The following is a 13,439-nucleotide window of genomic DNA, read 5'->3' as shown; positions in this document are numbered from 1 at the left end:
GAATAGGTGATAAAGCGATAGATCTTTCAGCCCAATTCTACTTTTTCTACATAATCCATCATACAAAATGTAATCAAATGGAAAAGTCTCTTTTTAAAACTTGTTTTGTTAGTTTTAATCTTTTAATTTTATGTATCAAGCAAAAATGTAATTATATGCAACATTCACTGACTTGAATAAATTAGTTTAACGTTTAAACCTATTTTCTACACATCAGTGGAAGAATCCGCGAGTTTCTCTGTGAATTTCCCATTACGTCGTCGCGCACTCGGAGCTTGCTCGGAAGTTTAGGGGGTTTTTTCGCTGTAAAAAGAAGTTTTCTTCCCATGCACAACGGACACTAATGTTTTTGTCACTTTTTATGGAATCTAACTCAAAGTAAGGTCAGTACTTCCACGCTTTAAACGCTGCACGCTCACACTCTCTCCCACACTCGATATATTATCCGTTGTTGATCTGCACACAGCTGTTGCCACGAACGGCGCACTCGCTTACGTCACTGTCATAAGACATTCTCGTTTTAGTAACGCAGTAACGCAGCGTTCCTACGGGAAAGTAACGGTAATCTAATTACCATTTTTGCAATAGTAATCCCTTACTTTAGTCGTTACTTGAAAAAAGTAATCAGATTACAGTAACGCGTTACCACCCATCTCTGGTGACAAGTCCATCACAATATAGCTGTCCCCTAACATACCCTGGTTTATTGTCTGTTTTACTCTAAATGGGACCATAATTTACAAAATGAACCTCAGGTTGGATTGAATAAGACTTCAAGCGAGTGATTGAGACCATAAACCTACTGAAAAACTGCTTACAGAGCTCATAAATCAAGTGAAACATAGGCCTGTTTTCTCATAGCCTTCTATATAATCACACTCCTTTTTGCAAACAATAAGTCTGGTGGTTGTTAGAAAGAATGCAAGTTTGATGCACGCGGTCCTCCTTTTTGCTACTCATTACTCATACACTCACCACAGGCTTACCATTCTCTTCTTTGGGGGAGGTCTGCGTATACTGTAGGAGTAGTAGTTGAGCATGGCGTACTCAATCATGGCAGCGAAGACAAACATGAAGCAGACGGTGACAAACAGGTCCATGGCGGTTACGTAGGACACTCTAGGAATAGAGTTTCTGGCCACTGTGCTCAGCGTGGTCATGGTCAGCACTGTGGTGATTCCTGCAAAAGTAACAGAAGCATGAGGATAGGAAGGAGAGTCACTTCACAAAGCATGCACGATGAATTGCTGGTCAGCAGTAGGATGACCCATGTGGATGTCAGTGATTATGTAACATGTGAGCAGCACTTTATTAATCGCTATTAATAATGCACATGGGGTATTCTGGGTAGATGTCCCCAGTCTTGCATCAATCCTTTCTATTAAACACCCACAGCGGGATACGTTTTGAGGGTGGTGCAGCAGAGCGGTCGTAATTATCAAATGATTCAATGTAATTTTTCTTTTTATTCTCTCTCGTTCCACTTACGATCAAAATGATGTTTCAAAAAGAGATCTGTGGGTTAAGCACTTCTATTACACAGAGGCTTATGAGGCGGATCCTGAGTTGTCTCTGGAGTGGTGCAAGTAGTGCAGCCACAACTCAGCAAGCACATTCCTGTTTTTGTTATTTCTGTATATCTGCAAAGGAATGTGATTCGGGACCAATCGGACAAATAGTTGTTAAGATGGCCAAAAAAGAGTGACACACATGGAGATTCCTTGCAAATACCTTGTTTGCATGGGGAATACAGTATATTTAAGAAAACAACTACGAAAAATAAAAAGAATCCTGTTTTTTTAGTAAAAAAAAACAAAAAAAACAGCAAAAAGTACAGTTTATTTAAATTCTACATTTTTTTTAAACATTTCTTTCTATCCTGTTTACCTTTTGTACCAAAATGACTCATCACTATTCTGATATTTTATTTTTATGCTTTTTTATTGGTCATATCCAATAATTCACTCATTCAGCCAAAGTTGAACTGCCCTGATGTAGTCCTGTCTCTTTATAAACAACCAAATATCAGTTTTCGGTGTTTGCTGTTGAAGAAACAGCTCAACAGCAAACAGCAAATATGCTCTCAAATACATTATCATTGATTATATCAGTGATGTGTTCACTGACAATGTTTTCCCATCAAAAACTCTGCACTTTTCACAGTTGTGTTCAGACACTGGAAACACTTTACTTCAGGTCAGGAAAAAAAACAGCTTTTCCGACCTAAACCTAAACCTGAAGTTGCATCTGAACTTAATCCAGAGCGTAAACCCAAGTCTAAAAAGCTTTGTAGTTGCATATAATCATCATTTTGATGACTGTGTTGAGGTCAGTGAAGTGAATGATTTAATTAGCCATGGTTGCTACTTCCTTTTGGACTTTTCTCTCTGACATGATCTTAGTTCGGGCCTCGTGTTCAGCCAGTGATGATGGTGATAATGGTTTTGTTCTCTTGCTTTCATTGCAGGGTCTCCTGCAGATGCAAAGTCTTCTTTGCCTCTTCTTTTGAAAGCTCATCCGCGATGTTGCTGCTTTCCTGTTTTTGCTCCTCCATGACTTTATGTAAACCAAAGCCTCATGCTTAAAAGTATGAGGCTTTGGTTTTATGCAGTTCTTGGTCCAAATTCAGTGGCGTTTAATTTTTTTTTTCAAAGAAGGGTCTCATTGGTGCAGAGCTTAACTTTTAAGCTCAGTAACTTCACAGCTGGACCTCTGCTGCTCTTTCAGGTGTCGCTGTTCCTTCCCTGGATGAGCAGATCAGCCTGTCTGTGTGTGAAGTCTCAGTGGTTTAGGTTGAAGACTGCACACACAGCTCTGCAGTACTTCTTTCTTCCTGCAGGTCTTGGATAATCTTGTCTGGTTTAGCAGTTGTATGATTATTATCTGTGTTAGCTGTGTTGTTCTCTTCAGTACCCACATTTTAGGTTCTCCACTGTTTTAGACTTGGACTTATGACTGAAAGCCTCTTCCAGCTGCTCCTGGCTGCATGTAAAGCCAATCCAGCTGAGTCTTGGAGGCTGAAGTTCTGCTGTTTGCAGATACCAGTCTGGTATAACTGGTATCTGCAGGTAAGGATGTCCTACATTAGGTATCTGAGAGCACTGACGTCTCTTGTATCATATGGGACTCTGTCCTGATTGGGTCTCAAAGTGGGATTGGCCTGGTGATACCAAGTCCCCGTATTAAGCACAGGGTTACCTCTTATGACCCCTGCATTTTCCTCCATATGCGTTTGCACTTTGGCTATTGTAGCATCTCCGTATATTATGTTTTTTGGAAGAATTCCATTTTTCTTTTAAAACAAAAGACCAACTAAAAATAAAGTCTTTTATTTTGAAGTATATGCTAAATTAGCGATATGAGGGCCAACTCTGTCAGATAACAGCAGTAAACACTATATAAAAACAGCTCATTAAATATTTAAAATTTAAGGTTTATTAAAACAATAACAACCTTCTTCTGGAAATGTAATTATTCATTTATTTTTGGCCAATTTGTTAATGCAGTTAAAATGGAAAAATCTGTCCCCCCACAACCTTACCTACTTTGGGAATTTGAACCCATATCTAGGGAGACTAAGATTAGCCCTTTTTCTGTATACATCAATGCTAACACAATAAGGCACAAGGGGACATAGGCTATGACTAACATGGTGTAGTTGCTTCATATTTTTATGACTGGACAATTTGAAAACTCACTTTTATCCATCCATCCATCTTCTGCTTACTGTATCTGCTAGTGTATCTAGAGGCAGGGCACACCCTGGACAGGTCGCCAGCCTGTCACATGTGTCATGGTCCTGGGTCGTGCGACCCAGTGTTTTGTGTTTAGTCTATTTTGATGTTTATTGTTTGTTTAGGTTCATTAAGTTATTCCAGCTCATTTGTAATTATATTACCCTTGTATTAAGCCTCCCTTGCCCTTCATGTGTTTATGTCTGTGTGTCTTGTGTTGTCAAGTTCATGCTGTCACTTCTGTCATCTTCCCCTGTACTCCGTCTACCTGCTTCGTGCGTCTACCTGTCAAAAGTCATGTTTGCATGGTTATGTTTAGTTCATGTCATGTCTAATCTTCATGTTTCCTGTTTTACTTTGAAAGTCTGTATTCAATGTCAGTGTATTTAGTTTCACCTCTCCTGTCCTGTCGTTAGGTTCATGTGTGTCAGCTGTGCTCCCATGTGTGGCCACTTCCCTTGATCATCCCTCATGTGTATTTAGTCTCTGTGTTTCATGTAGTCTGTGTCGCGTCGTCTGTGTTCCCACCCTCCGTGTTTTGTATAGTCTTTTGTATTCCAAGCCATAGCCTTACCATAGTTATGTTTCTGTTTAGTTACATCTCTTGTGCTGCCCTCATTCTTGTTTGTTTCTTTTGTGTTCATCAGCCACAATAAAAGGCTCGCTTTTGTTTAAAGTTCACTCCCGTATCCTCACTTGTGTCTGCACCTGAGTCCTCCTCACACTCTCCACACGGTCTGCCACTGCGGACCGTGACAACATGGCTGTAAATGTTGTGTAAATGTTAAAAATAATAGCTGCTCTTCGTTTCCAAATTCCTCAAATTAACAAGAAACTACTAGAGATGAGGAAAGTAGTGGGACCTGAACATTCACAAAGAGAGGTTTTGGAAATATGGAATAAGATTTTTAAAAAGCTTTCTTTGATTTTGTTGTGATAAATATACGATAGGTTTTAGGCCATACAACCTTGGGGGTTCTATAAAGTGTTAACTATTGACTGGTAAAAATTTTTTTTATAAACCTGTCAAAAGCAGGCATTTTTTTCAACAGTCTGTTATACTGTTTTTCCCCTGAAATTCAAATTCGTTTTTGAGCTATTGACCCACTCAACCACAAAATATAAAAATGCCACTGCCACTTTCAGTTATATAACAGCAGCAGTGGCAGAGAACATAATGCTGCTGTTGAGTGAAAACATCGGCATAGTTGTGCAATGCTGAGCATAATGAGTGCCTGTCTTTGATGAGTGCCTGACCAGAGCTTGCTAATCTTTGCTAGCACAGGTCCACAGTGGCACCACGTGTCTCATGCAGGTCTGAAATGTAAACTGTAATTCTACAAATTCTAATAATAATATACTGTTGTGTGGTCACTACAGCCGTAACACATTAATAATGCCTGAGATCAGATTACCAGAGATCAGAGAACTGACAGACACTCTCTGTTATGTAAAGACATCAAAGACACACCTGCGCAGATATACAGCAACATGGATAATGAATCATAAATGGACATAAATAATTAGGCTCTCTTCTATATTATATAAAAACATGGTTACAACCGGGATATTACTTAACAGCCACAGTGTCTGTCAAATAAATAAATAGGTTACTGAACAAAAATAATGACTATTCACAAGATACTTATGCGTTAATAATTAAGTAGTAGCAAAATGTGATGGCATTGATCTCAATCAATATTACTGCTGCAATGTTGACATCAGTCAGTGTCTAAGGAGATAAGACCTATGAGTCAAAATAATTATGAAGAAGTCAAAATTTAAACACAAAGTCTGTATGGTTAAATAAAAAAGTTAATTTGGAAAAAACAAAGTAGTGAAAAAACCTCAGTCTTTAGATTGGGGACATTTTAGACTCTGGTTTCTGGATTTAATCAAATGTAGTAATACAAAAACTATGACCTCCTTTTTCTAAACCAAATTAAAACAGACAATAGTTAATAACATGCTACTTTAAAATTCAATTAGGAGATAAAGATTTCCTCTTTAAATTTTAACATGCCATCTACTATTTTAGCCTTCTATCATGTCACATGTCTAGTTAACTGTGTCTAACAATTAATTTTTCTTTAGAAGAAATTGGACTCTGTGATTATGTAATAGCGAAATGTTAAAGCGGCATTCTCCACTGCGATTTATTCCTGACTGTTATAGTGAGAGGCCGCGTCATGCTGACAGTTAACATCCTGACTGATGTACAGAATGTGGTCATTAGTCGGCCTCTGGAGAGGCAGAGCTCTCATCAGTCCACTTTTCTTTTAATGACAGTGATGAGTGATGGAAATGAGGCTGGAACGCTTGCATTAGCTTGACCCCTACAGCAAAAAAAAACTCACACTGAATTGAAGATGTGTAATAGCCATGTCGGGCAATAACTGCCAATCACCTGCTAAAAGCTTGTGCATGATCACCGTAACTGGAGAGCACGTTACTTTGGGAGGTAACCAAGCTCTTAAAAAATAGTAATAACAGCCATGTTCAGAATTGTATAATGGTTGTATTTAACTAATTGTGTTGATTTATTTTACGTAATAATATTCCTCACAGTAAAAATGTCAAAAAGTCCATCCAATTTAAAAAATGGGCAATTAGAGCAATCATTAAAAAAAAAAAAACTACAGCAAAACAAAAAGCCTATTCTATCTGACCTTCCAAGAGATTAACATCCACCATGGAATTCCAAAAACCTTCCTAACACCCTTTATTTGTCTTTCAGTCCTGTTAGCTATTTGCTATTTAAAAGACTACGAGGCCAACGTAATGTCTGTTCATTTCTATTACATTTGAGTTCTTCTGTCTACAAAGTAGATCTCAGTAAAATGCTGTGATTGTTGTCATTTTCGCAGTTACTGAAATACTCAGACAAGTCTCCAACCAACAATCTATTGGGATCTTCCCATACAACCATCTTTAGGGTTTTGCAGAAAATATCCAATGAGCTGCAGGCTTATTCATTCTCTGGCATCAGCATGTTTGTTGCTCAAACAGCTTTGAGCTGCATACAAAGCAGCAGTAACTAAAATAGTAAATGGACTAGTGCTTTTATAGCTCTTTTCTACTCTGAGCTGTCAGAACGGTTTTTACTTTATTCACCCAATCATGCTGATGCGAGTAACTCATCAAAACTCCACAGTGGGTGAAACCCACTGATGAGTGAAACCCACTGATCAAAGTCCACTGATCAATTATGTGGCACTGAATGCACATGTGCTGTATCAAGCATGCACCGGGACGAAGGAAAGACGGGTGGACTTCCTGGTGGAGCTTGCAAGACTGGGGAGAAAACACTGACTGGTCTGATGATTTTTTATTTCTGTTGTGACATTTTAAAGTAGGGTCCTAACATGAAGCATGGTTTCATCTGGAGTGTTGTTGCCAATCACGTCAATTCCTTCTCATGTGTGCATTTTCTATTGGCTGCTTGCAACCTCACTAAAAATAATTTTCTCTCAGATTGGCTTCTGGAACATGACAATGAGTTCATCATACACAAATTACCACCACAGTTACCAGGTCTTAATCCCAAACAGCCGTTTGGAACCAAAGATTTGTGCCGGATCTGACAAACTGCAAACCCATCATGTCATATGGGTATAAATCTGCTTTGTAAGTCTATGCCATGAAGACTTAAGGCATTTAAGATGGCAAAAAGGGTTCTAGCAAGGTGTACCTAATAACAAAAAGAGCTCTGAGTATATTTTCATTACAACAATTTAACTTTGCAGGAGTTACGTTTGCATTGATCAGTTACAGTGTTTCCAGTTCTCTGCTGAGATTTCCAGATCTTCATTGCGAAGGCTGATGAGCAGGATGCAAGAAGATTCTGAAATTCTGATAGGATGCCCTTTGTCATCATTATTTTCACAGCTGTTTGTGTGGATCTGTCTGGAGGTAACTTTTAACTGTGTGTTATTGTGTCATTAATGGCACCGTGGAGTAATTACTCCCCATGGTGCCTTAAGGGAGACCGCTGTGTTCGCTTGGCGACATGAAATCAATTCTTTTTAAGAGAGATGAGCCCAGTGACAGTAATGCCCACCGGGGGCATCGATATCGACTGCTGTGACACATACACATCATTGTCATGGGCTCGCCATTTTTCCCTCTCCCTCCCCTCTTTTCTTTCCACACCGCACCTCACCCTTCCTCTCCCCTCTCTCTTCTCGGTCTCTTTCATCCTCTTCTCTCCTACATGTCTTTTGTGGTGGTGGTGGTGGTGTGTGTGTGTGTGTGTGTGTGTGTGTGTGTGCCACTGTTTTTGCCTGTGGTTTCCATAGAGACGAGTTGCTCCCATCTATTTCCAGCTACCTCCTCTGGTCTAGTGCTCGTCTAGACTTTCCCTTCATCGCTGCTCATTAGATTTAAGTGCTCAACTAGGTAAATGAAAAACTCTTGTCCTCATACCTTAGATCCCACTATCTGATCAGATGCTGAAAACAGTACGATCTCAATAAAACGGCACGAGCTCTGGCAGTGCCTTTCCTCCCTTTCTTTTTTATTTGGCTGCTATTTCAAATCAAGGTCGCGGGTTGTCTTTGCATAGATTAATTCATTCTGGGGAAATTGGCGCTACATGATGCCATAGCAACTGGGTGATTCCTGAACCACACGGCGTCTCGCATCTACAAACGGAAAACAAAGTGCCGCCGCAAAGAAGTGAGAAAGCTCCAGTGCATATGCCTGTAGAAAGCAAATATGCCACTGACACATCAATGCGAGTGCAAAATAATCTCGGCGGTGTGATCACAGCAGCAAGAAAGAACAGATTTTCTGGTTTTGTTCATGAGGTTTCAAACGCATGACAGTTGGCATAAAACTGTCATACATGTCTGGTTGGTACTGGCTGTTGCCACAATATGTTAACAAATACCAGACACTGACCTTTGTTTTGTGTCCAGGGGTAAGCCAGGTGGAACAGACCACAGCTTGGTGTGTCTATAAATAGTACAGAGAAGTACCAGTGGAGGATCAGTGGCCGGGTCACAGGACTGCATGAGTTTTCACTGTGACTGAGACTATAGAGCTTTCTCTCTTTGAACTGAAAAACTAAAAGATACTGAATTTTATTTGTTTTCTGGAAATAAACCTCAGCATTGTATTTATGAATCTTTCTTGATCAAAAGTTGTAAATGAAAGATGGATGTAGCCTCTCCTATTGGAATGCACACTTTGTCAGCGTTATGATTGCAGCCATGTGGTTTTTGTTGTTATTGGTTCTTGTTTCTTTGCTTACATTTAGTGCAACTGCATGATAGAATGGAGTGCAAATTTATCAGGTAATGCTAGGTTGGTTAGTGAGCTGAATTCATATAGTGTGCAATGCACTGCAAAAACTCAAAATCTTACCAAGTATATTTGTCTTATTTCTAGTCATAAATATCTCATTGCACTTAAAATGCGCAAAGAACCACTTCAATGGCGATAATTGAGGCAGTAGAAGAAATTACTGATACACTGGATAAAAATAAATATGCAGTTGGTATTTTTGTTGATCTCAAAAAGGCCTTCGACACAATCAATCACTCAATATTATTGGATAAATTGGAAAGATATGGTATTCGAGGGAAAGCTGGTAACTGGTTAAAAAGTTACCTAACGGGTCGGGAACAATATGTTAGCATAGGGCATTACCACTCAGAGAAACGTGGTATTACATGTGGTGTTCCCCAAGGGTCAGTGTTGGGACCAAAACTTTTCAATGTATACATAAATGATATTTTTGATGTTTCTCAAGTACTTAAACTCATACTGTTCGCAGATGACACCAACATATTTTTCAGTAGCGATGATTATACTGATCTTGTAATGACCATAAACAGGGAGCTAAAATTAATAAAAAAATGGATGGACATAAATAAATTATCATTAAATATAAATAAAACTAAAGCAATGTTTTTTGGTAATTTAAAATATAAGATAGAATTACCAATTATCATTGAAGGTGTACCAATTGATAATGTGAGTGAAAACAAATTTTTGGGAGTCGTAATTGATAACAAAATTTCATGGAAACCCCACGTCAGACACATAAAAACCAAAATTTCCAGAAGCCTCGCAGTTTTGAACAAAGTGAAACCATACCTTGATAAAGATGCACTTTGTACTCTGTACTGTACTCTGGTTCTTCCATATCTTACATATTGTGTGGAAGTGTGGGGAAACACATATAAAAATACAACTAATCCATTAGTCACAGTACAGAAACGAGCACTGCGTATTATTCACAAGGCTGGTTATCTAGATCATACTCACAAATTCTTTCTTCAGGCAAAGTTACTTAAATTCCAGGATCTGGTTAATTACAATACATCCATAATTTTGTATAAAGCTTTTACTAAACTTTTACCGGCAAATTTACAAACTAGATTTGAAATTCGAGAAAAGGTTTATAATGTGAGAGGCTTTGGAGAATTCAAATTACCCAGAACTCGAACAACCCATAAAGGTTTTTGTGTGTCTGTATGTGGTGTGAAAATCTGGAACAGTCTGAGTTTACAATTGAAACAATGCAAAAATATTCATAGATTTAAATTTCTCTACAAACAGTTGGTCTGGTCACAGTATACTCAATGATGCTTTTAGTGTGCTCTGTAATGTCTGTTCTCTTACCATTGCTGGTATGGATTAAAAAAAAAAAAAAAAAAAAAAAAAAGTGTGCGTATGTATGTACATATATGTACATGTGTGTGTAGATATATATGTATGTATATGTATGTGTGTTTGTTACTTGTAGTTATTACTGCCTGTTACCTGTGGTAATGCAATTTATAATTTATATATTCTGTATTCAGTTATGAAGGCTCTAATTGTTGTTTGCGAGCTGCCGTTTAGATGCTTGTATGTGCCCGGGGCTGTTGATGCAATGATGGGCGTAGCTGCGGGAAGTTTGTTTTTTTTGTTGATGAGTGAGTATAGGGGTGGGATTTAATAAGTTTTCTTCGTCCCACTCCTTTTTCAGGCAATTTTTGTTTTTTGTTTTGTGCATTTTATGTTCAATATAGGTATTTGTTGTGCCTGAAAATGAACAAATAAATGAAATGAAATGAAATGAAATGAAAATAAGACACAATCAGCTAAAGAGTAATATTTCATTAAGATATATGAACTTGTTTTAAGACAGTGAATCTTGAAAGTAGAAAGTTTTCATTTGTTCCATTGTCAGATTTTTCACTTATTTCAAGCAAAAATATCTTGTATTTAGAGAAAAAATCTGCCAACGGAACAAGTGAAAATTTTCTAGGTTCAAGATTAAAAGATTGATAAAAGATTTTGAGTTTTTGCAGTGTGCTAGTGTTAAATAAATGACTTGCACTGACCAAACTGAACCTATGCATACAGGTCCAGTTCAAAGACTCAAATTAACCAACGTGATGGCTAGCAGCCAGCTATGGGCTACAGCTGCCTGTCTTATCACACCTAATCTTAAGGCTAAACAAACTCCAAATGGATCAGTTGCAAAAATGTATATATGCTGAGGCTGTAAGCTTGATATTTATCTGACTGAAGCACTTAAGGCCCCCGATCAGCCTCTATGCCTCTGTGACTGAGACCTAAGCATGTGAATTTATTGATCGAATCACTTTTGGAGCCAGCCTCAATTGTCCATCAGGGCTACTGCAGAGTCTCGACAGTTCTACCTTGGCTCAGTCTTTCAGCCCTTGAGGCTGTAGCTTGTATAACAGGCAATTTTGTTTTCCAGGGTGATGCCATGATGGTGTTGTTGTTACTGAAGTCTTGAACTTGGCTTTTTTGTGATTGCCATCTCGTTGCTCTTCAACTGATAATCAAATTTGTGAAACAAATGATAACTCTTTCTGATATTTTTGCCTCAAAACCAGATTTGCATCCCATCATAAAGGCTGTTTGTATTCTATCGGTATATTTTCTTTTAAATAGCCAGAAATGCTACAAAAAGATTAGAGATCAAAGCCACCCCCCAAAAAACATATATGTGTTCTGACAAGTGAAATTGAAATTATGCAGTTGAAATAGTTGAAACGGATTAAAAGTTGGTATTGTTTACAAAATTCAGGGTGTTCATGATTTGAGCTATGCAGCACTCTGGCAGGCTTTCCACCGCATCAACACAAAGTACAATACAGTATATATAAGAGCTGACAGTCTGCTCGGTGAGAGCCTTGTTTGTTTATGGTAATTATGCTGATGTGTTCAAATTAATGTGCTGGTGATTGAGGTTAAAATGCTACACGCAGCAACTTCAATCTAATGTGATTAAAGGTGTTTCCCGCAGACTGAAGAGGCCTGACTTAAAGCCCCGACCCAGACGTGTAATCAGTCAAATGGCCCTACATGCCCTCTGACCAAGGAGACACTTGGGAGTAAATAGCCTGATGCGAGTCTACTCTCTACAATATATTTACTCAGCTGCGTATCTTCTGATGGTCAGATGACATTTAAGCAACTTTGGACACAAATAACTTCTTTAAATTTGTGTTACAATTACAATATAAGAATTAACACAATTGTTATCTTATGGCTAACATTTTTGGCACTGTTGAAAAGGGAGCGTTTAAGAGTGCTTTTCAAAATTGAATATTGGAGATAAAGTAACTCAGAGTTTTAGAATATTTCCATTTGGATTTGAGTAAATTACTATTTGAACATTATACATCATGTGTACTAACCAAACACTTTGTTGTTTGGGTTTGAAGAGCATTTCTTGGGAAGAAAATGACAAGTGTCCAGAGTGGAGCTGTGGGTGCTAGAGACTGTCAAACTGAGAAAAACAATCAGTATCAGCTGGTTTAGCAAATGCCCCCAAATGACAAATGCTCCTCTTCAAGTGATAAGTTCTCTAGTGGCGTTATAAATTAAAAATCTTTTCTTTTGGAAGCAAAGGAGAAGTGACAGTCCTCAGATGGAGGAGATTGAGGTGGATGGATGATCCAACAAAACATTGGCAACACAAGAAATGTGCAATTCCAGTTTTCGATTCACAGACAGCACTTGAAAAATGTGGTAGTTTTTGTGTTTAAATGGGCCCTACCATAGTCACTGGGTCATCAGATCAGAAAACAGATTTACTTCAGTTACTGGATGACGAGCCTGTATTATATGCTCTACAGGGAGTGCTTAGCTGTACCCTTGTGGTTTGTGCCTTAAAGTGATCAGTACTGAACTTCTGTTACCGGAATGGACCTTAATGGACTGATTAGGATCTGGGGGAGTTAAAAATGACACGTTCTAGCTTTAAATTCAGAGGACTTATTGGGATAATGGTCACAACAGCCTTTATAAAAGCCACAGTTGAATTCCTAGAGAGTCTAACCCCCTCTGACAAAAGGGAAGCAATCACAATATTGCTTTTCTTTCTCATTAAAAAGCTACGAAAGTCTTGAATCAATGAATAAATGCCACTGTACCACCAGCTAGTGGTTGCATCTTCATCAATTTCCCAGCACCATCTAGTTTTTCTTCCATTTGAAGAGTCTTATTCAGACCACACTTGAACAATTCAATACAAAGTCTCTCATTGGCGTTTAGGCATGAACATGTGGGGATTGCAAAATGGTCCAAAAACCCTTGCAAGTAATGTGAGGCTTCATGGCTTTATTTACACTGAACAAAAATATAAACGCAACACTTTTGTTTTTGCTCCCATTCCCCATGGGATGGACGTAGAGACCAAAAATTCATTCCAGATACACAATATAACCATCCCTC

The 13,439-nt window shown here is 38.4% G+C and overlaps 1 protein-coding gene across 2 annotated transcripts in view; it reads right to left on the bottom strand.

Annotated features, from left to right (window-relative positions):
* LOC102192418 (gamma-aminobutyric acid receptor subunit gamma-3-like) overlaps positions 1-13,439 on the bottom strand; it is a 181,086-nt gene that overhangs the window by 9,697 nt on the left and 157,950 nt on the right. For both annotated transcript variants that reach the window (XM_005739842.1, XM_005739843.1), the window contains exon 9: positions 987-1,180. In XM_005739842.1, coding sequence (XP_005739899.1) covers positions 987-1,180 — 194 coding nt within the window. The remainder of the gene's footprint in view (positions 1-986; positions 1,181-13,439) is intronic.

Source organism: Pundamilia nyererei, unplaced genomic scaffold, assembly GCF_000239375.1.
Source record: "Pundamilia nyererei isolate P.nyererei 1_Seehausen unplaced genomic scaffold, PunNye1.0 scaffold00094, whole genome shotgun sequence".
Lineage (NCBI taxonomy): Eukaryota > Metazoa > Chordata > Actinopteri > Cichliformes > Cichlidae > Pundamilia > Pundamilia nyererei.
Note: the sequence above shows the minus strand (reverse complement) of the source record. Positions and strands in the feature narration are given on the sequence as shown.